We start from the raw sequence: 26,807 nt of genomic DNA on the forward strand, positions 1-26,807 counted from the left end.
GTCGCTCCGCCCACTGGAATGCTATGACCAATAGCTCGCCAGGGCTCCCTGGAGCGGCTGCTACGTCACGGCGGGGCGCGCCTAGTCGGCGCGTGTCTCGAGGCTGGGACTGTTGTCCCCCGTGCTTGCTGGCCGTGGCTACTCGTGGCCTACGGGGCCCTTAGACGTCGTCGGGGAGCGGGCGGCAGGCGACATCCTCGGGCGTGAGAATTGTGCCCATTTGCTGGGGCTTCTGCCGCGGTGGGAGCACCCAGGAACAGGTCTGAGAATCTGACCTGAGTCGCCAAGTCCCTTCTGGGGGTCGGATGGTTGCCGTGAAGTTTCTCTTCGCCACGTGATCCAACTTGACTAGCTCCTGGCTGCAGGTACATCCCGGCTCTTTCCCACCGCGAGATCTTTAGATTCCCGAGCACGGTCGGTGTTGTGTGAAAGGACTGAGTTGCAATCCGCTGTCCTGCCGTAGAACAGAATGCACCACACCGAGACATAATGCTAGCCTTCGATCTGGGGCGCTTGTTAGGCGTCTTTCTGCCGTTAGCTCTAGGGGGATCAGATGTCATTTCATTACTGATCTGCAGGCTGCAGTAACAGGTTTACACTCTCAGGGAATAACCAAGAGCCTGGCTCTCTCCAAAGCCTGGGAATAGATTACTTCACTTACTCTTCTTTGTAAAAGGAGTGATACTCCTGGGCAGATTCTCTGTGTATCTTGAAGCGAAATACAAATAAAAGGTGGCTTGCCCTGAAAACAGTGCTGGTTGCCTGTTGGCGTGCAGCCGGCTGCTGTGGGGAGTGGGACCATCACTCTTCCATATTTCAAGGGAAACAGAGTGAGGTTGTGAAAATGGCACGATTAAGAAACGAAGATCTGCTCTCTGGATCTGACCTGGTTGTGAATGAGCCTTGGAAGCGGCGTATTTACGTTACTTGGCCCGCCTTTCATCTACCACCTGAAAAAAGGGCGGTTGCATTGGAGCTGGCTCACCTGCCCCTTTCGAACCTTGTGTTCTCTGCCATGGCAGTTATGAGTTTTATTTGGCTCAGCAATCGCACATCATTTTTATGTATTTGCATGTACACACATACACATATTCTGTAACATATGTGCAGTCACCCCATGCTTACACATACTCAGAAATGCTTGTGTAAGTTTACTAGGTCTGCGTACACTGAGCTGAAGCTCTACTTGGGACCAACCGTCCCTTTTTAAAAAGAAGATTTATTTATTTTACTTGAAAATCAGTGAGACGGAGAGACTGAGAGGGAAAGAGCTCTCGCTCTCTCTCTTTTTTTTTTAAGATTTATTTATTTTTATTGGAAAGGCAGAGTCATAGAGTGAAGGAGAGATGGAGAGGAAAATCTTCCATCCACTGGTTCACTCCCCTAATGGCCGCAACAGCTGGAGCTGAGCTGATCAGAAGCCAGGAGCCCAGAGCCTCTTCCTGGTCTCCCACACAGGTACAGGGTCCCTCGGGTGTGGCCCATCCTCGACTGCTTTCCCAGGCCACAAGCAGGTAGCTGGATGGGAAGTGGAGCAGCTGGGACCAAAGCGGTTCCTATATGGGATCCCAGTGTGTGCAAGGTGAGGACTTCAGCCACTAGGCTACCACGCCAAGCCCTAAACAAACCATTTTTAAAAAGTAGTTTAGATCTGATATAACAAATTTACTAAAGACTCTGAGTGCTAAAAGTTACAGGGCTCCTAAGGTGAATTCTCTGTATAACTTTCCAACTTTTATTTATGTACTCATATTTATGATTTCAATTTTTTTTGCGGCACAATAAACTTAACTTTTAATAAATTACATTTCCACAAACTTTGACAAGTGCCTTGTATTACCTAAAATAAAATAGCAAAAAACTAATGAATGGCTTATTAATGGTGATTGGCACTCTGTGCTGAGCCCTGAGCCTCTCCTTTACGTGTGTTATGTCATTAAAATAGTGTGGAAATTGGTGCCTTCTTTAACATGGGAAACTTGAGGTCTGGGAACTAAGGAAGTGCCGAGGCAGAGCTGTTAAGTTGCGGAAAGCTGTGATGCAAGCTCCCATCTATCTGGTCCCGGAATCCTGGCTCTTAGTGAACCACAATGCTGTGTATGATGAAATGGGGTTGTGGGCAGAGCTGGATTAACCAAGCATAGGTAGGCCTGGCATGATGGCTCAATGGCTAAATCCTCAGCTTGCAAGTGCCAGGATCCCATACAGACACCAGTTTGTGTCCCAGCTGTTCCACTTCTCATCCAGTTTCCTGCATGTAGCCTGGGAAGGAAGTGAAGGGCGGCTCAAAACCTTGGGACACTGCACCCACATGGCAGACTTGGAAGAAGCTCCTGGCTCCTGGCTTCAGATCAGCCCAGCTCCTGACACTGCAACCATTTGTAGAGTGAGCACGTGGATGGAAGATCTCTCCTCTCTGTATATGTCTTTGTCTTTCAAATAAATGAATACATCTTTTAAAAATAAAACATGTGTTGATCTGCTGTGATTAAATGTTTAGAATGGATACATGAAAACACTGGGAATATTTTAAAAGTGAGTGGTTTTCCATTTTGTTTTGTTTTTTAAGTACTCTACATTTAAAGGACTAGTGAAAAGCCCTGGAAGGCGCTGGAAAGTTTTTTTAATGCCCTCTGTTTACCAGTAGGTGGCACTCCTGGTCATGATTACTGTCAAAGATTTTTTTTTAGAATTCTAAGAACAGCTTTTAAAGCTTAAAATTCCTTTGTTTTTCATTTCATTTGAGAAGTAGATTATTCAGACACCATGTTCACTAAACAACATGTCCTACAGTGAGGAAGATTTTTTTAGCAATCATTGCCCAAAATATCGAACAGAACAGTGTTTTCACAAGATTTATTTGTTTGAATATCAGAGTGAGAGGAGGAGAGATCTTCCATCTGCTCGTTCACTTCCCACGCGGCCTCAGTGGCTGCCTCCAGCGACCTGGGACTCCGGCTGGGTCTCCCGCACGACTGCAGGAGCCCGGGTACCTGAGCCGTCTCCCCCTGCTTTCCCAAGTGCATCAGGGAGCTGGATAGCAAGTGGAACTTCCTGCACTTGAACTGGTACCCATATGAGATGCCAGCAGTGTCACAGAGGGCAGCCTGACCCACTGTGCCAGTGCCAGGCCCAGTATTTCCATATTTAACTAAATAGCAGCTGAGTTTGGGGGGGAGGGGATTTACAGAGGCGTGACACCTGTTGGGTTTTTTTGTTTGTTTTTTTTTTTTTTTAAGATTTTATTTTCATTGGGAAGGTGGACCGACAGAGAGGAAGGTGTGTTCCTCTGATGGTTCACTCCCCAAGCGGCCACAACAGCCAGAGCTAAGCCAATCTAAAGCCAGGAGCCCAGAGCGTCTTCTCGGTCTCCCACGCGGGGGTAGGGGGTGCAGGGTCCCAAGGCTTTGGGCTGTCCTCGACTGCTTTCCCAGGCCACAAGCAGGGAGCTGGATGGGAAGCAGGGCTGCCAGAGTTAGAACTGGTGCCCGTATGGGATCGCAGTGTGTTCAAGGTAAGTACTTCAGTCGGTAGGCTATTGCATCGGGCGCTCAGGACCGGTTTTGACAGTAGCAATGGTCACATACCTGTGTGCTGTGGAGGCTCACAGAGTCTACTCTAAACAGGGAAGATGGTTTGTCGGGGTGAGGAATGGCAGTCCCGGCCCTTGCTTGCTTGGCTGGCAAAGCTCCTAACAGCACAACAGAAGTGTGAATTCTTCTTCACTGGCCTTTAATGTAGTCTGATCTTCTCTTAAAACCATCTTGGATTTCAGCCTGCTGCTTGCCTGGGAGGCGCCATGGTGTGTGCTGCTGTCCTGACACGTGGAAGACGTGCCATCCGAGCCCTCTGCATCCAGGCCGCGCCTTCGGTTCTGCCAGCCAGTACCGTGCGCTGCCTCGCCCTGAGCAGGTGAGTCCTCGAGCATCCCAGGAGGCCTCACCTGCTGCCAGCTGTGGAAAGCCTATGGAAGTCCTGAAAGAGACAACCACGTGGCTAAAATGTACACGCTGTCAGCAGATCACAAATTATTGTTAGATGTGTACACACTTGCGCTGATCTTGTTGTGGGCTGTGGGACATTGGGTTATGATGTTGCGGGACAGACTGAGCTCAGTGCTTTTCTGAGGGTAGTGGATTATAACCTGTTTGTTTCTTTTTTTCTTGTTAAAGCTTAAGGAGATCCAACAGGAAGATGGATCACTTGGCGAGAACAGCGAGTGCCGTCCGCCGGGAGGTCTGTGTCTGCAGGGGCGATGGCTTCTCTGGCTGACAGGTGCACCCAGTCCTGACTGGTGGCTGGCTCGGGCAGTTGGGCAGTCAGGGGATGTGATTCATTGAGAAGTTCTCCACTCAGGGACATGGGCTAACTGATATGAAACGGTGACAGAGAAGGACCCAGGGTCCTCCCTTTCCAGTCGGGGTAAGGGGATGCAGCTGTCGCCCCGTCCGCACAGGACTGCCGTGCAGGGCTGTGGTCGGAGATGGACTGCTTCCAGAAGCTTACCTTCCCCAGCCTGCCAGCACGAGTCCGCAAGTGTGTGTTCTCACTGCGAGGGGAGACGCCGACCCGGGAAAGGAGGCTGGCTTTGCGTGCACGGTCTCCCCCAGCGTGGTCAGACTCAGGCAGGCTCATGTGCCACCTGACGGGCGGCAAGGGCCGGAAATGAAGGGGCTCACCTTCACCTCCACAAAGAACCCTGGTTTCATTTAAGACCATGAGTTGGATTCTTAGTTTTCTCTTTTTGATTGTTTCTTTTGTGCCTAAATATGTGTAGCTTAGTATTACGGTCCACAGATGTGTTCAGAGTAGATTTATGGGCATGTGGGAAAATACACTTTTCCACTGATGATAAATCTGAATTTTTTTTTTTTTTCTGCTTGTTCAACCCACAAACATGCTGATTTTGTAATGGTCAGACTTGTTTGCTATCTTTTCTTTTTTTTTTTTTATTTTTTTAATGGAACCATTCCTGGATGTGAAGTGAAAGTAGCTTGTTAAATAGGTTTGCGTTATTCTGTTTCAGGGGTTTTTCATTTTTTTGAAATGAGTTTTAGGCTTTATGAACCCTGCTGACTTTGTTCCATCTACCAGGCTCTGCCCTTGTAGCGTGACTCAGCCGTAGATAATGAGTAGACAATACAGTGTGGCATGTTCCAGGCAAACTGTTTATCAAAACATCCAGTTGGAGTTTATTTACAACAGCCATTGCACATTTTTTTTTTCAAGATTCATTTATTTGGGGGGTGAGGCTAGTGGCTAAAGTCCCTGCCATGCAAGTGCCAGGATCCCATATGGGCAGTTTCCTTCCAGCTCCCTGCTTATGGCCTGGGAAAGTAGTAGAGGATGGCCCAAAGCCTTGGGACCCTGCATGCACGTTGGAGACCTGGAGAAAGCTCCTGGCTCCTGGTTTCAGATTGGCTCAGCTTGGGCCATTGTGGCCAGCAGGAGAGTGAACTAGCAAATGGAAGATCTTTCTTTCTCTCCTCCTCTCTGTAAATCTGACTTTCCAATAAAAATTTTAAAAAGATTTATTTTTGTTGGAAAGGTGGATGGGAAGTGGAGCAGCTGGAGCACAAACTGGTGACCATATGGGATTTTCAGCACTTACAAGGATTTAGCCAATTGAGTCATTGCACCAGGTCCTGCCATTGGACAGTTTATACAAAGTATATAATTTTTTATTACATTTTATTTTATTGGAAAGGTAGAGCAACCATAAAAGATCTTCCATCTGTTGATTTACTATGTCAAATTCCCACTTTAGCCACGGGTGGGCCCGGCCAAAGCCAGGAGTCTAAAACTCAGTCAGAGTTTCCCAGCTTGGTGGCAAGGTCCCTGGTACTTGGCATCCCCGTCTCTCATGAGGCTCCTTGATGGAAAGCTGGGATGGATGTGTAGAAGCCGGGGCTTGGGGCAGGTGCTCTGCCACAACACAGTATCTGAATTACTGTGCCCAGTGCCTGCTGCTTGCTTCAGAACTTCACAGGATAAATTGTCAGGATGTCGTGGGGTTATTCTGAGCCAAGTTTAGGTGAAATTATACACACAAAAAAGTTGATGTGAACTCTTCAAAAGTGTAACTGAGAGGTTGGGAATTTTACTGTTTAGTAATAGTGAATACATAGTTCAAACCCAATCAAGGGAACGCCTTAAAAGGGTTGTCCCATCATAACTCTTTTTCCTAAGTTTCTCATTTCTACTCTTTTCTCAGACAAACTGAAAACTGGGAGGAGCTGGGAGAAATTGGAGAGAGCAGTATGACCCATCATTTCAAGAGTGTATGGGGCTCAGCCAGTCTCTTTAGAGGTTACTCCTAGCATAGAGCAAGGGGTAGAACTTGGGCTTCTTGAAGTGAACCCTAAGTTGGACCGTAAGGAGTTGCCTCTCCTGGACTTGTCTTCCACTTCTGCCTTTGATTATATAGCAGTGCATTTGCAAAGCGCTTCCCATCATCTGCTCTGCACTTCACACCCTCGAACTAGCCTGAGCATAGGAAGTTATCTACCTGTTTGTTACTAAGGAGGAAACCAGCAGGGGAGGTCTCCCAGGGAGACCCTGCCGCTAGTCCTGAAGTGGATCAAGAAGGAAATATTCCTTCACTCAGAAATGTCCTTCCAGTGTTGGGCATTGTGTCCCTGCTGCAAAATGTACCGAATGACCGTTTTATGATGTTAATGTCCTTACTTGGAACGGTAAATGTCACCAGGCTAAGGTTAGATTATTGCAGGAAGCTGAACTTTGAATTGAATGACATTTGGCTGTTTCTGTTCCAGTTCGCATTTGTTTCCTAAGGGTCAAAGAGTAAGCAGTGTGGGAACCTTCAAAATGTCAAGGAGATAAGAGCAGAGCTATCATTGTGCAGTGAGGACTGTTTAGTCAGGTCCTTATTTTACTCGAGGGGTCACTCTGCGCTTGGCCTCTGTAGAGGGTTGACCCACTAAGCAAGTCATATTCAGTTCATCAATCTGATAGCAGTATGAGGCAGTGGCTTGCTTTTTCAAATGTTGTTTCTGGTGTGTTCTATTCATTTGGAAATTTGCTAGGCACCCGGACAGGTTCTGGGTCTACCTTTACAGAACTGTTCAGGCAAGTGAAGGAGTCAGTCCTGGACCCAGAGTTTTGATAATCAGACCTGTTTTCTTTTCTGCTGCCACAAATGTGACACCCAGTTTGGGCAGACAGTTTAGTTGTATGGCTTGTTTCTCGGGTTGGAGTTACTGGTGGTGCAGTGGTTAGTTTATAGTCTGCAGTGGAGCAGTTAGGACACTGCATCCTAGTTCAGTGTCTGCCTCTGGTGCCAGCTCCTGCACTTGCGGACCAGCTTCCTGCGAAGGCTCAACCTGGGAGGCATCAGTGATGGCTCGAGGATTTGTGTCTTTCACCCACGTGGCAATCATGGACTAAATGCTGGGTCCTGGCTTCAGCCTGGCCAGTGTCCAGCTCTTAAGAGCATTTGGGGTAGTGAACCAGTGAGTGGGAAAGCTCTGTCCGTCTCTATACATATGTCTCTCTTTTTTCCTTTCTAATAAATGTAGAATAACAAACACTGTTCCCAGTCCTGATTGTCACATGTTCTTCATCTGTTTGTGCTTTGCTGGGGCTTGGGTTTGGGTGGGATGGGTTGCTTGGCTGGAGAGAAGTGTGTCTTAAGCTTATTGTTTGCAGCCCTCTGGAGCTGTAACGGCATGCAGAGCTCGGCCACAGCTTCTGGGAGAGACTTTCAGGCTGGCACAGTTAGCTTGCATCCCCTGCAGTTGCTATAAGTTGAAAGTTGCAAAAATCAGCAGGCTCCTTGAAAGGAGCCGCTTGGCAGTTCTGGTATCTATCAGAGTGCTGATACACCACAGGCACTCAACACAGGCCTCACTGAGTAATCAGGCAATGCCCTTCACCCTTGCTGGTTTCCTGTATTTGTTGGTTGAGTCATTTGATGAAGTAGCAGTGAGGCTGGCAGCCAGCTGAAGAGATGAGGTGAGCTTGCAAGTCAGCTCTGTACAGATAGAAAATGAGAACGTTGGCTGTACTACCAGCATTCCAGCATGAACTCCACCCAGAACGGAAGGGGTAGTGTCTAAAATGTGGTGTCAGTGCTTTTCACAGTTCAGTAAATAAAGCAGTCCTTTTTCCCACCAAGGAAAAAGGAGGGCAGGAGGTGGGCCTGGGTTCCTAGATTGTGATACAGAGTTAGACGCGAGGTCATTAGTGAAAGGGGAGGAGACCAAGGTGACTTCCAGGGCCTGGGACTTGAGAAAATGGATTCACTAAAGGCTGTGATGATCATAGCATGCAGTTACTCAAACTGGAGAGGGAGTTTGGAGGAGTGGCCATCAAGAGCTAAGTTTTAGAATAGGATAAGATAGAAGGGAAGTGGAGGAAATACAGATGAGATGAGATGACACAAAGCTTTAGCAAGCCTTCCACTTGTGTTAACTCATGGCAGCTGTTGAGTCAGCTGAGAGGTGGGCACCAGTGGAGGCTCTGTGGGCACCAATCGAGGGGAGTGGCCAGCACTGATGAACTTGAAAACTGGACAGAATGTGCTGCAGAGAGAACAGGAGCCTGAGGAAATGCAGGCAGGACCCGCAGAAGCCGTCTAGCTGTGTGATGTGATGAGGAGCCAAGGAATGGATTAAAGGAGAGGGTTATTTTGTTTGTTGTTTTGAAAAGCAGGCAATGAACCGGTGCGGTAGCCTAGCAGCTGAAGTACTACTCACCTTGAACATGCAGGGATCCCATATGGGTGCTGGTTCTAATCCTGGCAGCTCCACTTCCCATCCAGCTCCCTGCTTGTGGCTTGGGAAAGCAGTCAAGGTTGGCCCAAAGCCTTGGAACCCTGCACCCATGTGGGAGACCTGGAGAAAGGTCCTGGCTTTGGATCGGCTCAGCTTGGGCCATTGCGTTCACTTGGGGAGTGAATCAACGGACGAAAGATCTTCCTCTCTGTCGCTCCTCCTCTCTGTATATCTGCCTTTCCAAATAAATAAATAAATCTTAAAGAAGAAGAACAAGAACAGAAAAGAAAAGCAGGCAAGCACGGGTTCCCGGATTCAGATTTCAGCCTTGCCTCTCACTAGCTCATATTCTCACACGTGAAGTGAGGGCGGCAGGCTCTAGCTTCTGGGGTCATTGTGAGGAGCGGATGGATGGAGGGGCCTGGCATGCGGCCGGCACCATCAGCAGGTGTTTGCTGCTGCGACTGCTGCTATAGACTGGACGACAACCTCCAAGGAAGTCGATGTTTCTCACAGACAGGGGTGTGCAGCGGCTGATTCCAGAGCCAGCATAGATGGTCGAGTGACCCCTGGAGAGGGTAGAGGGGAGCTGGTTCAGTGAGGCCACCAGCTCTGCCAGCATATAATGTAAAACAGTGAGGTCGACAGAAGCTTACAGCCTTTCCTTCGTCAGCACGTCTCTCGATCCCCCACAGGCCTGTTTGGTTTCTGCTTACCATCTGAGTGATGTCCCTGAGTTGTCGGGGTTCTTAAGTGTCAAGTAGCAGGCAGGGCTTGATCATGACTGCGGGTTCCTTCAGTTCTGAACTTCTGGAAGCCCTGACTGCTGTGTTGGGTTGGGGTAGTCTTCTCATCCCAACTTGGCCTCAATTTTTGAACCAGAAAACAAATACATGGAAGTGAACAGGGAAGGCCGTCCAAAGAAAGACCTCTTTCCTGTCCAGACGTTGATGTCAGCAGTAACATAAGAATATCCTACGTAGAACTGGCCTTTTAAATAAATATGATGGAATTTCCTTTTAGAGCTGACTCTGACAAAGCACTCAGAGTGTGTCTTAGAGTACAAGCTGGCAAGTGTATTGCTTTTTTTTTTTATTGAAAGGTAGAAGAATCTAAATGTTATTTCATGGGAAACTTTGTTTCCTGCCATGTGCTTTAACTTAGGAAGTAGCTAGTTGAGGTTTTAGTTGCAGAATTTTTTGATCCAGTAAGAATAGGAGCAAGTACACATGTTAAAACGTATAATTTCTTGGCATATTTTATTTACTCAGTGAAAGTAGAAAAAGAATTCCATAAAACAAAAGGCACAACTACAGATCCTTAATGACACAACTAGCGTCCAAGTAAAATAAATATGGGGCCTTCAAACAGTTTCTGTTCATGTTTTTAATTCGTATGACTAAGAATCTTGTATTGGGTTAAGCAAAATAAAGTAATAAGAGGGAGCCATGTCTTTGAAAGTCATGAATCGTGAGAGGTATTTTCGTGTTCCAGTTCTGGTAGTTTTATCCGGATTATTAGGATAGATAGCATTAATACCCGTAGACAAAGTGTATCTGGAAAGTTCTTTGATCAAAGACACGAGATGAAAATGTGATTTAATAGAAAGGATACCTTTTTTCCTTGGCAGCATAGCACTGGCCTCTCTCTCTCTGTTGTAATTGAGTGGCCATTGGAGCTAAGGAATAACTCCCTAGGTTGGAACATTAGAAGTACGTTGTCCATTGTGTGTTTTGAGAAACACAAGGAGGACGCCAAGCGAGCGGGACCAGTGAGAAGAACTGGGAAGGTGGAGAGGGACTAGAGAAGGAAAAAGACTTGCAGTAGATTCAGAGTTGGACTGTGTTAGCGCGAGTGCCAGGAAGTCTGCACGTGTTTGTATGGCTATGAGAACAGGTTTGATGCTGTGGAGGCCAACATGGTCCAGAATTGGGGTCCAGGTGAGCGGGTAAAGCTGCTTTTTGAGGGCTCTGGGAGTGCGGGCCAGCCTTCATGTCTGTGTCCCCGGTCCCCAGCATCATCCGTGCTCGAGGAGAGAGTGTAGCAGGGATAGGTCTGGTGGAGTTCATTCTGCGCATCAGAGAGTTTGCCAGGGCACCCCCCTGAGTTAGGGCAAGGCCCCCTGGGTTGGAATCCTGGGTCAGCTGCCCCTAGGGAGGTGTTATTGAAGAAGTCAGTTGGGCCTTTCTGTTGGCTTGTCTGCAGGATGAAGGCTAACACCCGTGCCTGGGGGATGTGGCATGTTTATTCCTGTCGACCAGGTGAAGTTGCACACAAACCATTTGGCTTAGCACCATGCTCATAGGTGAGGCTGTGGCTGGGCGCCTTGGGCTGCCCACTGAGCCCAAGTTCATCTCTCGGCCCTAGGTGGTGTCGCCGGCCAAGGTGTGTGCAATTGCAGCTGAGTCGCCCTCCGTGAAGAGCCTCCGCTTGCTTGTGGCCGATAAGGAGTTCTCCTTCAAAGCCGGCCAGTGGTGAGTACGTTGCCTGCCCCGCCGTCTGCTCAGGAAGATGCCGCAAGAGAAGGGGCTCGGCTTCGCAGCTTTCCCTCCCAGCAGGCCAGCACCTCCAGCTCACATCTGTGCCAGGGCAGCCTTGTCCCGTATGCAGAAGCGGATTGCCCTCGGCACCCGGACAGGAGTGCTTAGGGGGTGTGGGAATGGTGGCTGAGAGAGCACTCGGACAGTGCTGTAATGTACCCGCCTTGGTGTGTTGCTGGGCATGCGCGTCTTTACAAACAAGACCTCTTTATGTCCAACGCCGAGCAAACAGCAGCCTCGCGGGCGGAGTGCCCTGCTCTGTCTGCCCGGCTGGCAGTCCTGGCGGTTAAACACCTGCATTGCTTGCTTGTACCTCGCCTGGGTCAGCTTTCAAAGCTCTGTTTCTCACCAGGATCTCCCTCTCCCTCCCAGCTCCTGCCAGCAGCTCGTAGGTCTGGGTGCTGGCAGGGCAGCAGTGGCCCGGGTAGCCCCATTGAGTCGCCATTCAAATGGAATCGTGAGTACATAAACTTGCGTTTCCCTAGGAAAGGTGTGTTTGGGGGTGTGTGTGTGTGTCCTTTATTTAAACAAAGCATTCATTGCCAGATCAATTCTGGCATGTCAATCTTGACAGTGTTTCTTAGGAGTCGCTTGCCTAATTTTGGCAGTCCATCTGGAAATGCGGTTTTGTTAGAAAGAGGATGTGTGATAATAGCAAGTGTGATAATAGCAAGAGTTAGCAGCCTTGTGTTAATAGTTTGCCTTTGAATTTAGAACTAAAAAACAAGATGCTGATTGCAATAATTTGCGTTTGTGAAGCAATTTACTGCAATCTTTGCACATGTTCTGTGATACATATTAAACGCAGGGTGGCTGCCTGAGGGGGCGGGCCACATATTTACCCTTCAAAAATGGCTTCGCGGTTACTCCATGGAAAGTGGAAGTGTGGCTGCACGGCTCTGTCTCTCAGCGTGTGTGTCCCTTGCGCAGCCCTGGATCCTGCTGGGCCCCGGGCGCGGGCTCTGGTGAGGGGGCGCCCGCACACTGGCTGCAGGGCCACCGCCATGTGTGCCCGCAGGTGGCCTCCACCTGCACTGTGCAGGTGTCTGATAAGGGAAATGCCCTCAGCCCCGGCCACACGGATAGGGGTATACTGGCAATCTCCAGGTAACACATACACCATCCCTTTGTCTCGTATTTTAATTAAAGCAGGTTTTTTTAATTATTATTTTTATGTTTCCTAATGTTTACATGGTTGAGAGGGACGCACACCCATGTGGGCATCTGATTAGGATGGGCAGGGTTGAGATATGGAGGAAGGTGGGTGGGACTGTTTGGTTTTTTTTCTTCTGTGTCTGCAGATGGGGAAGGGCAGGCAGCCACTCCTTGTTGTCAAACTACATCAGCACCAGGGATGGGGGTGACATTTGATGACACCTTGGAGACCCCGATGTCGGGGAGAGTGTCCCGAGAGTGTTACTTGAGAGGTTGTGATAGTCCTGAGATGCTGTTGGCCTTGCTGCAGCAGAGCTATGAAGATCTTTCTAAGGTCAGCTGGTAACAAGTGCACCTTAGGGCAGCCACAGACCAGATACTTGCTGCCAAGCTCGGCCAGGGGAGTTGTCCAGCCTGTTCTGCTTTCCATCCTCTGACGAGTTACTGGATGTCCTCTGCTGGCCTTGATGAGCTGGCTGTCACATCCCCTGCATGTATCTGGGCATGCTGTCCACTGCACAGGCAACAGCAACTGAGGCAAGCCATTCCCAACACCAAGGTCTGACCACCTATATCGTGATTTCCACTGTGGCCAGGTGTTGAGTCCAGTGGTCCAGTTGGAGAGTCCCCCAAGAAATCTCACCTGGGGTGCCCTAGGTCTTGACTGGTGTGTACCCACCAGTGCAGGCAGGGTCAGGTTCGGCCCATCACCTGTGCCAGTAGGGATGGTTCTAGTATGCACCTGGCTGGCTTCAGCGAAAGAGGGAAGACTTGCAGCTACTTGTCACTGGCTGGCTGACGGTGACACTGTCTCTGCCAGCTGTTGGCACTCATCCTGGCAGCTCGGCCCTCCTCTCCTGTAATAAACTGTGTCGGGGTCCTGGTACACTGGTTCAATGGCTAAATCCTCACCTTGCCATTATGCCACATGGGTGCCAGTTTGTGTCCTGGCTGCTGCACTTCTGGTCCAGCTCCCTTGGAAAGTTGTGGAAGGTGACCTACGTCTTTGGATCCCTATACTCACAGAGACCCGAGAAGCTTCCTGGCTCCTGCCTTTAGATCAGCTTGGCTCCAGCCATTGTGGCCATTTTGAGAGTGAACCAGCAGATGGAAGATCTTTGTCTCTCCTTCTCTCTGGAAATCTGTCTGCCTTTCCAATAAAAATAAATCATAAAAAAAAGGCAAGGAAGCCACATGGGTCCCTATTGTGAGAAGGAAGATGCGAAGGAACAAGAAACTGGAGTGGCGAGATTGGAGACAGGTGTGTACTGACACATACTCGCGGGAGGGGGGCCATGCCCTGTCCTCCCCACCCTGTGCCTGTGTAGCTCTGACTCCCGGGGTCTGCTGAGGAGGTGCGGGGGCCTCGGAGTGTGCGCAGACCAGGCTGGGAGCACTCTGTCTTTAAGACTTGGGTTACGAAGCATCCCCTCTGTGAAGTCGTTGTTTTGGTCTAGCTGACTGCTCTCCGTTACTTTAAGCAGATTCCATTGTATCCATCCGTGATCTCTCCTCCCACTAGAGCGGATTTATCAGGGGCTGTGAGGACTAGCACAGAGGACCCAAGAGCTGGAGGGTTCTGTGGTAGAGTGCCATCGCTCGGCCTCAGTGCGCATGCCCACTGTGCACTGGCGTCGCCTGGTGTGGCAGGTGGCCGTGCTGTGTGACTACTTGCTTTGCTGCGCTCCCAGGCTCCTCTTCTCGTTTCCGGTGGACTCTGCTGACTCCAGGAATGCTTGTTGTGCAAAAGTTATTTTTAAAGTTGTGTGCTTGTAGGAAAATTCTGCCTTGGACAGGATTTTAAAGACTTTTAATATGTTTATGTACATGTTTTATTTGAGAGGTGAGAGATTGACTGACTGACATTGTCTTCCCCCAAAGTACCCCAAACAGCTGGGGGTGCACCAGGCTGAAACCAAGGGCCCAGATCGCAGTCCAGGTCCCCCAGTGGTTTTTCGGGTGCTCGTTCTTGAGCCATCATCTGCTGCCTTACCAGAGTGCTCCCGACCATCAGGAGGCTGTATCCCAAGTGGGCCTAGACTTGAACCAGGCACTCCAAAGGGGGGTGAGGGTTTCCCAAGCTGTGTTTTAACTGCTGCGTCCAGTGTCCACTTCTCAAACTTTTAATAATCAAATATTTATTGTGCACATTGTCTTAAATCGATTCAGATTAAATTTTTATGTAATTTGAATTTTAACTTTTAAAGGAGAGAGGTTTCTTTTTCCTAAGGTAGCTCTCTAGGGCTCTCGTCTTTATCAATTGGAGCAGCAGAGGGCGCCATAGTTTAGCAGATGCAGCAAAAGCTGCTCATTGATGGATTTATTTAAAAATTGAATGGTGGAGATTCTGTCCTCCTGTGTGCCTGCAACTGGACTAGTCATTGCAAGCTTTTGTGTTTTAAACGTTTTCCTGGAATGAGAGGGAGGTTAAAGTATTCCCACAAAAGAGCCGAATGACAGTGGGTAAATGTAGGCCAGGGACTTTTGGGGGGAGTACTTCCCAATCCAGAAAATGATTGAATAGTATAGGTCCTATATCAGAGGAGAAGATTGTTTAAGGGCATGGATCCAATCGGTAAAGACCATCTTGTTTTCCATGAAAGCCTGAACTTAGGAAGCCAGACGTGGGGAGATGCGCTTTCCGGCTGACACCAGGAAACCCTGGTTGGGTGTCAGGTTCCCTGACTTGGGGGGGTGTTCGACCTTTCTAGGTTCTAGGAAATGTCCTGGCCTTTCCATGTGACAAGATGTATCGCCATTCCCAGAATCACAGCCCCCCAAAGAAGTGTTCCTGTGGCGTAGAATTGTTGAAGGTTTAAAACTCGCCAAGTCCAGCCTGCAGGGTTGTAGTGAGAAGAAAAATGTCACGACTTTGGAATCCCACTTCAGCTGGTGTCAGTGCAGGGCTTGTGACGTTTCTTTTGTTGTTGCTTTTCCCTTTTAAAACAGTAGTTTATTGAGATGTGATTCGCCTGTAAATCCACTCACTTAAAGGGTGCAGTTCAGCAGCCTTTCAGCACTTGGGAGCTGTGTGGTCATCGACAGGCCCACTCCGTCCGACTCCTGGCATCCCGGGAGGCAGCCCTGCGCCGTAGGAGCCCCGGCCGACCTCCTGAGAAGGCCACTCACATGCGCTCTGTCTCTGGCTCTGCGTCTTCTGGACCTTTCTCTACGTATGCACACTGAATGCTAACCTGCGGGTTGTTTATATCCTGCAAGGACTGTACACAGTTTTGCATTAACATATAATAACTGTTCACTGATACTTCACAACATCTATATAGCATGTACGAATCAAGTCGCAGTAATTAGCATTCATCTCCTTATCATTTCTCTACTTCTGTTCTTCTAGTTCCTCAGAAAATGTGGATTTGCTTATGGGCAGCTGTAGTCATCCACTGTGGTTCACTGCGGTGTGTAATTCTAGACTGTACCTCTTTTTGACCTGTTTGGAGTCCCTTTATGTCCAGATGTCTCCTAACCCTTCTACACGCGGTTCTACTTGGGAGTTTGGTTGGTTTCTTTTAGGCTTCTACAGTTGAGACTCAGTGTGCGGTATTTGCCTTTGACCTGGCCTGTCTCACCTGCTGCTATTTTGGACAGCTTCCTTCCACATTTGTTCCTGCTTACGTCTGCACAGATATCCTCTTTGTCTTCGATACCTTGCACACATGTGTAAGTTAATGTCTGTCTAGTTAGCTTAACGTTCCACCCTCAGAAGGACCCCAAAATCTTGGGGGAAGATTCATCTGCTGGGTTTTCTGTAAGCCAACATAAGGGGATTCTTCTTTTGCTGTCGGTTGCATGGTGTCAGCAGGCGGCCTTGGACAGGACTGCCTGTGGTCCAGGGGGTGGCCACGTGGAGCTGTGGCATGGACCAGCTGGAGGCCCCATCGGATGTTAACCTGATCTTGTGTGTCTGTGCTTTATATGGCTTGCTGGTTTCTGCCTGGCTGGGGAGCGGGCTTGTTAAGGTGGCTCCTAGAGTGAGTTGCGAAGCCGTGTTCTCTCCTGTTTTCGGAGGACTTTGTGATTGAGTAGGGTTCATTCCTCTTTAAGTGCATGGTAAAATTTACCACTGATGTCAACTAGGTCTGACCTTCTCTTTGTGGGATTTTTTTTAAATGATCACTTCAGTCTTGGCTTGTTAGGCATCTTTTCAGATTTTCTGTCTCTTCTTGAGTCAGAGTTGGCAGTTTGTGCCTCTCTGGGAATACATGTATTACATGTAAGTTAAGCTTTAACGAGCAGTTATTCACTGAATTCCTTTATAATCTTTTATCTCTGTAGCATTGGTACTGGAGTCCCTTCTTTTACTCTTGATTTTCAGTAATTAATTTTTCTTCATAGCCTAGCTAAAATGTGTATCTTCCGTTTATCTTACTTTTACAGTTGCCTCAACAGTAATCATTTCTTTGTTTTTCCTTTTAGGGTCGATTTCTTTATCCCCGGGGTCTCTGTGGTTGGTGGGTTTTCCATATGCTCCAGTCCCAGACTGCTTGAACAGGAGAGGACGATCGAGCTGGCAGTGAAGTACGCGAACCACGCCCCTGCGCTCTGGGTCCACAGGACGGTGAGTGAGCGCTCTGGCTCCTGAGCTGGCCCTGCCGCCCACCGACTGTGTGCTGCTTACCTGATCTGCTATAAAAGCCACGGCCTAAGTGGCTAGAATACAAACTCAAGCTCACAGAGAGCTTTTCAGAAAGGCTTGAGAGGCAGGATCTCTTTTGGATGCACGAGGCCTGGTTCCAAGAGGCTTCAGGATCTGGCAGTGCTTCTGGGGTTCCAAGTGGTATTCAACTGGGTATTACTGTAGAAGGAAACCATTGTGCATTTTAAGCAAGGTTTTTTTTTTAATTGGCTATGTGTATTTTGTATTTGACAAATTGATGCGGCAGATTGTCTTGTCCTAACCTTCGTGAATGCAAGGAAGGACGTGATGATTGTGTCATGGTTCAGAGTGGAAACTGTCACTGATTACACTGGACTGCCCTTCCACTGCCACACACGTGTGTGTATGTTTCTTTATGTATTTAAAAAAGTTACGCGGCCAGCATTACGGCACAGCATGTTAAGGTACTACCAGCTGCGTCGCCACTGTCCTGTGTGAGCACCAGTGTGAGTCCTGGGTGCTCCATTTCCCTCACTCATGTGCCTGCCGCCCACATGGATGACCAAATGTAGGTCCAGGCTCATGGCTTCACCTTGACCTAGCCCCAGCTGGGAAGGAAAGCAGACAGAAGTTTTCTCTCCCTCTCTTTCTTGGCCTGTCAAGTAAACAAATCTTAAGAAACCAGACTTTTCTTTTCATCACATGTCTGTGAGACAGGGGGAGACAGAGTTCCTATCCCCAGGCTCACTCCCTAGATGCTGCAGTAAGAGTGACTTGGGTCACAGGCCAAAACCAGGAGCGAGCAACTCCATCCAGGCCTCCCGCATGAGTGCTCACCACTGCCTTACAAAGCCTGCTGGCGCCCAGAGCTGGGGCTTGGAGCCAGGAACTCCTAGACGAGGTGCGGCTGTCATTAACCACTAGGCTAAGTGCCTGTTCCCCAGCACATTTTCCCAGGTTGTAGAGAACTGTTGTGTTTGTGTAGGAGCCACATGGGGATAGCTAGAGAGTAAAGGCTGACAGTGGATCTCATGAGTACCAGTAAAGACGCACGTGAGAGAGGCCTGCGACAACAGGCCCAGAGCAGTGTAGTACAAACACTGCAGCCCAGGACACCCTTGGCCCACCCCCCAGAGCCAGGCCTCGTGCAAATCATGGTTCATGTCAAGCTCATGGAGAAACCAAAGCAGACATGAACCAACCTAGAGACACACCGTCTTCATGGTGTGGAGGGCTCAGCAGAGTGAAAGAATCTGTTTATAATTTATAGAGTGAAGATTGATCATAGCACTCATTAACATCTCAACAGGTTTTTTTAAGTAGATATAGACAAGCTGATTTTAAAATTTATGTGAGAAATAGGAACTAGAATTTTGAAAAGCAATAAAAGTTGAAAGTACTCAAATTTAAGATTAAGATCAACACGAGATAAATAGTATATTACTGAATGTAAGGAGACACATTACCAGTGGAACAAAATAAAGAGTTCAGAAGTAGACACAGATGCGGCCATTTTAGTTTTACAAAGATACTACAGACATTTAAGAAAGAAAGGCGAGCCTTTTCCCCCGTTAGTGCTGGAACAATCGTACATCTCTGTATGTGTTCCAGGAAAAAAATGGAGAAAAGAACTTTGAGCTAAACTTCATACTTTATATTAACTCAGAATAGGTTGTAAATCTAAGACAAATTATGAAACTAAAAATTCTGAAAGAAACTATAGAAAATATTTGGAACTTGATAGACATGACTCCAAAGGCAAGTTCTATAGAAGAAAAATATTACATGTAGGATTCAATGAAGATTATAATTTTTTTCTTCTACAAAAGATACTATTAAAAGAATTGATAAAGAAGTTATTGGCTGGGATAAAATATGTGCCAATTGGATATCCAGATTATATGAAGAATTCCCAGAATTCAAAAAAGAATATAGTGTAAGTTTTTCAGATTGGCAAAGAACTGAAAAGCATTTAATTAAAAATGTTGTAAGAAAGTTGGGTCCTCTGTGGGAAGATGTGCAGCATCATTAATCCTTACGGAAATATAAATTAAAACTATTAGAAACTATCAGTACATTAGAGTGGCTGAAATTAAGCAGCTGGAACTCTTCTATCTTGCTAGTGGGAATGCCAAGTCATATAGCCATTCTGGAAAACATTTTGCAGTTGCATGTAAAGTTAAACATACATTTGCTGTGTAACCTGGCAACACGGCTATGCTCATATAACCACCTGCTATAAAGATTTACTGCAGTTCTGTTCATGATTATCAAAAACTGGAAATCACTCGCATGTCCCTCAACAGGTGAGTGGATGAACAATCATGATGCATTCATCCAGTGAACTAGTCAGCAAGAAAAAGGGATTAACAGCTTGGATGCATCTCACAGGCCTTGTGTCTAGTGAAAGAATGCAGTCCCATGGGGTTAGAGAATAGAACATCCCACTTATATCTGATTCTAGGAAAAATGGAGTGATGGCCAGGCTGCCAGCTGTTGGCAGGTGGGGCTAGGAAAGGAAGTGTGCATGAAGGGGTGGTACAGAGAGTGGGATGACAAAACTGTTCTGTCTTCATTTGCATGTTGGTTACATAAATCTGCTTATGTGCTGATATCCACAGGGGAAAAGGTTTTGCTAAGAGAATTTAAAAGACAATTTAAAAAACTTTTATTTGAAAATTAAAGAGGGAGAGAGAGAAAAGAAGAAGCAAGAAGTCTTCCACCTGCTGGATTCATTCCCCAAATGGCTGCAACAGTCAGGGTTATGCAGGCCAAAGCCAGGAGCCAGGAGCTTCTTCTGGGTCTCCCACACGGGTGTAGGGCCCCAGGCATGTCATGCGTCTTCTGCTGCCCTCCTAGGCCATTAGCAAGGAGCTAGTTCAGAAGTGGAGCAGCCAGAATCCAAACCACCACTCACAGGATACCAGCGTCACAGGTGTTATACTGACCTGCCACACTGCAGCTCCAGCCCCTAAACATTCTAGAGTCGAATACATTCTTTAACCTGTCCATTTGTGTCTGCTCGGGGCACCCCAGGGGCTTGCGGTGGCACTGCCATTGTCGGTGTGTTCCATCACATCTTAACACTGCTCTAGGCCTCCCAGCCTCCTTTGCTGCAGCCTCAGGTGTGGCTGCTTTCAGAACGCTCTCTGGGTTTCAGGAATATGCCGCTGTGCTGGAATCAAGCAGGCGTTGGCGTGGCTTGGTAGCTTGGCTCAGAGTTGAAATCAGCTCAGCCATCCAGGCGTCCTCTGCCTGCCGGTGGCCTGGCCTGGTCCTTGTCCACAGCTCACTGTGTGGTTTCATGGAGATTTCGGAGTGGCACTGCCGAGTGCATGCCCTAATTGGAGAGCCTGCTGTCCTGTCCTTGGGACTCGCTAGCAGCAGCCTGCAGGAAGCTGGTTCTTCCTTGGAGCCATTTCCAGGTGGCTGCGTTCCTCCTGGGTGTTTGTCTTATTACACCGTTGGAGTGGACTATGGATGTGTGTGAATGTGTGGGTGGCCGCAGGCTGCTCTGCCGCCGCTCGTGATAAAGTGCCATAAACATCTTCCTCTATTTGGTCCGCCTTGGCTCGGGCTCCTGGCAGGGTAAAGGGCTCCAGCCAGCCATTGTGTGCTCAGCTCCAGTCGTGCGAAGAACATCTGGTTCATAAGTAGAAAATCTATACCCAGGTTAGATGCATTGCCATGTGATTGAAGATAATGTCTTTCTACTCACTTACGTGTTACGCTGCGCAGAGCCTTGAATCTGTGTTCCCGCTACCCCAGCAGCTTTTATTGATCAACAAAAGACAAACGTGGCTTTTGATTCTTTCCAGATGCCAGCAAATAAGAAGATACATTTACCAAAGGTTGTTTGGCCTCTAAGGAAAAGCCAGGCTTCTTGAGTAGTTACCTTTCCCTGGGGCACATTTCCCACCAATTTTAAGATTGGAAATGCTTTAGTTTTTAAAAACTATAACCTGAGGCTTCTTTGTTGTTATTATTAAGCATGCCAAGGTGGCCACTGAGAAAATGATCTCTGTGGTTTCCAGTCTGTTTTACGCTCTGGTTGTTGGCAGTAAGGAGAGGTGTGTGCAGGCCAGCGCGAAAACTCAGCAAAGCCTCTTGCGCCTTAGGTTTGCTTTGAAGACGTGAGAGGATGGAACATGGTGAAGCACAGGGGCAGGGAGCCTGCGCGGGACTTGCTCCACATGCCTCCTGCCCCTGTGCTCCCGGCTGCCAATTCCTGTTAGAGAGGAAAGCCAGACACCACCTTCCATGTAAAAATATCCTAGATATATAAATAGATATAGAGAAAGATATACAGAGAGGAGGAGAGACAGAGAGGAAGAACATCTGTCTGCTGATTCATTTCCCAAGTGGCCACAATGGCCAGAGCTGAGCTCATCTGAAGTCAGGAGCCAGGAGCTTCTTCCAGGTCTTCCATGCGGGTGCAGGGTCCCAAGGCCATGGGCCATCGTTGACTGCTTTCCCAGGCCACAAGCAGGGAGCTGGAAGGGAAGTGGAGTGGCCAGGACATGAACCAGCTCCCACATGGGATCCCAGCACATGCAAGGCGAGGACTTTAACCACGTGGCTACTGTGCCGAGCCCCAACATTCTCTTAACTGTAATACAAGGGAGCATCTCAGGGCAGTGGTACAGTCACAGCATCTGTTACAGAAGAAGGGGGTGCACACCTGTTGCCTAGGAGCAAGAATGAGGCCGGCAGCTGGCTCTCCTAACCTGGCTCACCTCCAGCAGGGTCTGTTTTGCCTTCCTGAGTGGCTGACCCTGGGCTGTGTGGGGTCCCACTTTGGCGAAGGTCTGAGCACAGCAGAGGGTGGTCCGTGTGTATGGGGGTCCCATTCTGAACAGGGCAAATCAAGTTCCACCTCCACAAAAGGGACCCTGAGATTATTGACAGATGAATGAGGATCTGACAGCCCAGCACGCGAAAACCTCCTGGGTCCTTCAGAAGTCACCGCACAGGATGGTCCCTTGTGTCACAGCTGTCGGTGTGCAGCAAAGCTGCTCTGAAGAATTACACCCTTGTTCATGCCGTTGGCTGGGCTGTGTGCTGCTGCCACGATGGCCGATTTCAAACCAGTGGAGATAGCCGGTTACAGAACCAATCACAGATGGAGCCACAGTAGGCACCAACTCCTGGGCAGGACTGCCAGCATCGCTTGCCCTCTACGTGCCACTTGGCTTCTCCATATCATTGTGACAGCATAAAGTACCACCCCACGTGTGCAGGATTCCCTCAGTTCCCACCCCTTCCCCCACGGCCAGCAGCGCGGCCCGCCCAGCTCCGGCACATTTCGCTCCACGATGTTTCTGGGGCAGGTGACCTCAGCGAATAGGCAGGTCTGTGTGACACCCCCCCCCCCATGTGAAGCCTTCAACTTGGGTCTGGCCACTGTTTCTGCTGATGCAGAGAGAAGCAGGCCTGCAGTGCTGCTCCACGCCCATGCCCGTGGACCTGGCCTGGCTGTGGTTCGTGGTGATGGGGAGGCAGCCCCCACTTCCCATACCTCGCAACCCTGGTCGGAACGCAGGTGCAAACTCGGTAACAGAGCCACTGCTTCCAGAGCGCTCCCCTGCCCACGCACATCGCCCCTTCCCGCACCCCAGTCCATCAACTGAGACACTCATAAACGGCAAAGTTACTGAAGTCAGCCTCCCTGTTCTCAGTGCCACAGTGGCTGTGTGTTCAGTCAACCGAGCAGGGCAGCATATGGCCTGTGTGATGGCTGAGTCAGGCAGAGCCCCAAGCGGGAAACTGGGAGCATGCGGTCGTCGTAGTCCTAAACCTGTTAGTTTTCCGAAGGGAGGAGGTTTGATTGAAGACCCCTGCTACAGAGGACTAAGGAGTCTGTCCTTCCCTCCTGTAGTGTGCACTTGACTCTGAAGTGGCAGTGAGAGTGGGCGGAGAGTTCTTCTTTGACCCTCAGCCCACCGACGCCTCCAGGAACCTCGTGTTGATTGCAGGAGGAGTTGGAATTAACCCCCTGCTTTCCATCCTGCGGCACTCGGCAGATCTCCACCGAGCGCGGGCAAGCACAGGCAGCGGGTATGAGATCGGAGCAGTGAGACTGTTCTACAGCGCAAAGAATACCAGCGAGCTGCTGTTTCAGGTAAGCGAAGGCCCCGGGTGCGTGTTTCAACCTGGACTGTAGCAACATTCCTTGTCCACAGATACTCCTGCTCTGGGATCTGTTTTCTCTGTAGAGATTCTTACAAAAGACTTGGCAAAGCTTACCCATGTTTCAGTGATGCTTAACTAACACATCTTTAGCCAGGACAATTAAAACGCTGCTGTGGAAGAGGCTCCCAGTTTAATGACAGCCAGAGAGATGGGGCCCAGTGGTTGGGTAAGCAGAGAAGTCACGTGTACGCCTACCCTTCCCTCCCCACCAACCCCCCCAAGGATCCCAGGGTTCAGGAGTGGGCAAGACCCAGGGGGCTCAGGCCCTGCTGCATCTGCTGAAGAGACCACACTGGAAGGAGGCTGTCTCTTGGCATTGCTCAGCAGCTGCAGGAGTGAACAAAAGAACAGAACAGTTAAAAGCGCAACTGTGGTTCCTGAAACTGCCACTTAATTGCCAATGCTTAAGAAGAAGGAAAAAAGTCACCTGGAGAGTCAGTAATATGCTTATTAGCATATTGAGATTTCAGTTAAAGCCGAATAGCCCCTGTCCTGTGTGCTCCGGCCTGCTCTGCTGCAGACAGTGTTGGAGTAGAGTGCGAGCTGCCGACCTGTGCTGAATGAGGGTCCAGGCTCAGCGCCCACAGTTGTGCACATCTGTTTTGATTTCTCAAGATTGCAGTGTGACCAAAGCTGTTTGGCATTTCAGAAAAATATCCTCGATGTAGTCCATGAGTTTCCTGGGAAGATTACATGCAGTCTACACGTTACAAAGCAGACTACACAAATCAGTGCCGAACTCAAGCCCTACACCACGGGTGAGTCCCCTAAAGACACCTCGCAGTCTCTGGGCGGTCGTTTAGCGCACCTGTCGGCTGTATGCATTGTAGGTGCTTTAATGGTTGGCAGTTGCCGGCTGGAAAGGTGCCTGCCTGGGGATTTGGGAAATGTTCATCATGGAATAATAATAATGAGGTCTTCAGTTGGGTTTACTTACTGTATGCCGATTTCCTACTGCCCGTGTGAAAAATGAGTTTTGTACATTGTTCGGTGGCCATCGCAGCATCACTTGGAGGCTGCATACAGAATTTATATTCCAGCTGTGGCTGCATTGATGCCATTAATGAGCATTGGAATTACCCATGATTCCCCTGCCTGAGAGGATTCTTACAGTGGCACTATCTGCAGAAGGCCCTTTGCATCTCCACCGCGGGTCCAGAGGTTCGCCAGCCCTCTCGCCGGCCCGCCCTGAATAGTGCCCCGAGATCGGCTGCCCCTTCCAGGCCAGGTTGAGGAAGTCTGGATTTTGTACTCTGCTGTGTCTGGCCACAGATGCCCCCAGGAGCCGTCGAACGGAAGGATCCAGAATGAGCTCGAGTTCCTGCAGCTAGCTCCTGTGGCCGAGTTGTCGTTAGTCCCTCATTTCAGCATCCAAGCACATCTGGCTTAATTCAGTGTTCTGTTTTCTTGGTAGAAGGAAGAATAACGGAAAAAGAGCTAAGTGACCATATTTCCAAGGAGACTTTATTCTTTATTTGTGGTCCACCTCCGATGACGGACTCTTTCTCCAAGCTCCTGGAAAACAGCCACGTTCCTAGAGAACACATCTGCTTTGAGAAGTGGTGGTAGGGAACGGCCAGCGGCCAGGATGGGAGGGAGACGTGGACCCGGTGGGGCCAGGCAGAGCCGTGCTGTGCTCGGCGACTGACTGGGTCTGCCCTTCCCAGAAGACCTGGGGAGGCAGGGAAGCCTGCCACAGACCGTTGATCCAGCTGTGCCACTGCACAGGTTTTCTTGTTATTAATTTTCTCATGATATTATCATGAGCTGGTCGGCATAGAACTTTCTTTTGCAAGGTATATACGTGGGTTTAATCATGAGAAAAATGGAGTTTTGTGAATGAGGTATAGGGTATCTTTGAATTACATGGCAGTAATTCACATAAATGTTCAATAAACTTGTAATTTAAGAACATGATTTACCGATTTTACCTTATAAAGTAAGTTGGAAGTAAATTTGGAAGGTATGCAGTACCTTCATTTCCCATGTCCCACAGCCTTATTTATTTGGACACTGAAATTAAGCTTCAAAATGGGAAATGGTTACAGAAATTGCTTTTAGAGGTTGATCTCCAGAATGCTTGCTTTCCTGTTGACAAATCTCCTATGTCCGGATGCTGACAGGGGCTAGGCGCCTCTGCAGCGAGGCCCGTTCTGAGTGAGCCGTGTGCCTTACCCGAAGGAGCAGCTGCTGTGTGGGGCAAGGGTGCGGGCGGCTGTGCTGTGCGCACTGCGTCTGCCTTCAGCGCCGGCTGGCCGGCTGGGGCAAGGTGCTGAGGTTTGATCAGGCACCGTAGAACTGGTTCCACTGTAGAACTGGTTGCTCTGCTTGTTATTTCATTCTTTGCCAGGGTTGGAGGCGAGCCGCTGGCCGGGTGGCGGCCTGCTAGTCAGAGTTGCAGCAGGCTGGGTGGCTTAGCTTCAGTCCACTCGTTTTTTGTTTTTCTAAGTAATAGAGTTATTTTATTTTTGATGATGTTTACATAGGGGAAGGATGCATGCCCATGTGGACCACTAACTGGGGGGTTGTCAAGGAATTGGGGAAAGTAGATGAGATAACTGCTTCCAGTCTCCCTTTTATTTCCTGTACCTGGGGAACGCGGGGAGGAAAGGGGCAAGGGCCGCTCCCAGCAGTCCCCGGGGGTGGGGTCCCGCTCAGCAGGGACCTCTTTCCCTGTGAGTATGTGGACCTCTCGTTAGCTGAGACCCTGCCGTGGGTGTACTCCTCCAGGGACTAGCGTGCAGTGATAGATGAGTCTTTGTCAAGTTTTGAGTGGTAGAGCTCACCAGAAAATGGAGCAAGCACCTGGCCTTCCCCACAGACTTTCCCATGAAAGGTGCCTTCTTGAAGGCGGGGAGCACTTCATCTCCAATAGGACATCTACAGGTGGACGTGGAGCCCCCCGAGAAGGGTGTTCCCCGGGACCCAGGTTTTAGAGAGTAGTACTCACAAAGAAAAAAAATACATCATGAGATGTTTAGACACCTGCCCATAGTGAAAGGGACACGCGGGCATCCCCACCCATCCGCGAGGGCTGCCAAGACTACTGTGTGCCCTCAACTTCTTGTGTTGTATGACAACCAAGCCAAAAAAATTGTACTGTGGCACTCCAAGATATCATAACATGTGTCTCTAAACTGACACGTCACGTCCACATGACCACAGTGCTGTTGTCACACTCAACACAAACAGCTGTGACTCCTTCAAGTCTCATCTGAGACCCCTTTATGCTGCATCTCCCGTGACCTCCAGTGCACACATGGTGTTGGGTTGACAAGTCCTGTTAGCGGCACTTCCCACCATACACACACACACACACACACACACACACACACACACACACACACACACACACACACACACACACACACACACACACACACACATTTCTTTCTCCAGGTTTATCTGTTGAATAAACGTGTTATTCATCCAAAAGACCTTCCACATTTTGAACCTGTCTTACTGAGTCCTCAAGGTGTCATGTAACACAAGCTTCTCCCTTCCGTGCTTCATGTACGTTGGTAATTAGATGTAGCTTGTCTTGGGGTTCAGGCGCAGGACTTCTTTTTTTCA

The 26,807-nt window shown here is 49.0% G+C and overlaps 1 protein-coding gene across 1 annotated transcript; it reads left to right on the forward strand.

Moving 5' to 3' along the window:
* Positions 1-92: 92 nt before the first annotated feature.
* On the forward strand, positions 93-25,090 carry OXNAD1 (oxidoreductase NAD binding domain containing 1). The gene is made up of 8 exons (XM_040963325.1): positions 93-365; positions 3,776-3,912; positions 4,173-4,236; positions 11,103-11,209; positions 16,862-17,003; positions 22,921-23,163; positions 23,884-23,992; positions 24,649-25,090. The coding sequence occupies exons 2-8, from the start codon at positions 3,800-3,802 to the stop codon at positions 24,801-24,803; spliced, it is 933 nt and encodes a 310-aa protein (XP_040819259.1). The 5' UTR covers positions 93-365; positions 3,776-3,799; the 3' UTR covers positions 24,804-25,090.
* Positions 25,091-26,807: the final 1,717 nt, after the last annotated feature.

The sequence above is a fragment of the Ochotona curzoniae genome, unplaced genomic scaffold (assembly GCF_017591425.1).
Source record: "Ochotona curzoniae isolate NIBS_2020 unplaced genomic scaffold, NIBS_Ocur_1.0 contig_1302, whole genome shotgun sequence".
NCBI classification, from domain to species: Eukaryota; Metazoa; Chordata; class Mammalia; order Lagomorpha; family Ochotonidae; genus Ochotona; species Ochotona curzoniae.

What these genes read in the sequence shown, in the direction of transcription:
- OXNAD1 (XM_040963325.1), top strand. Translation starts at nt 3,800, where the DNA reads ATGGTGTGTGCTGCTGTCCTGACACGTGGAAGACGTGCCATCCGAGCC. An exon ending in CGCTGCCTCGCCCTGAGCAG is followed by an intron (nt 3,913 to 4,172) that starts GTGAGTCCTCGA and finishes TTCTTGTTAAAG; the next exon opens with CTTAAGGAGATCCAACAGGA. An exon ending in TCCTTCAAAGCCGGCCAGTG is followed by an intron (nt 11,210 to 16,861) that starts GTGAGTACGTTG and finishes TTTTCCTTTTAG; the next exon opens with GGTCGATTTCTTTATCCCCG.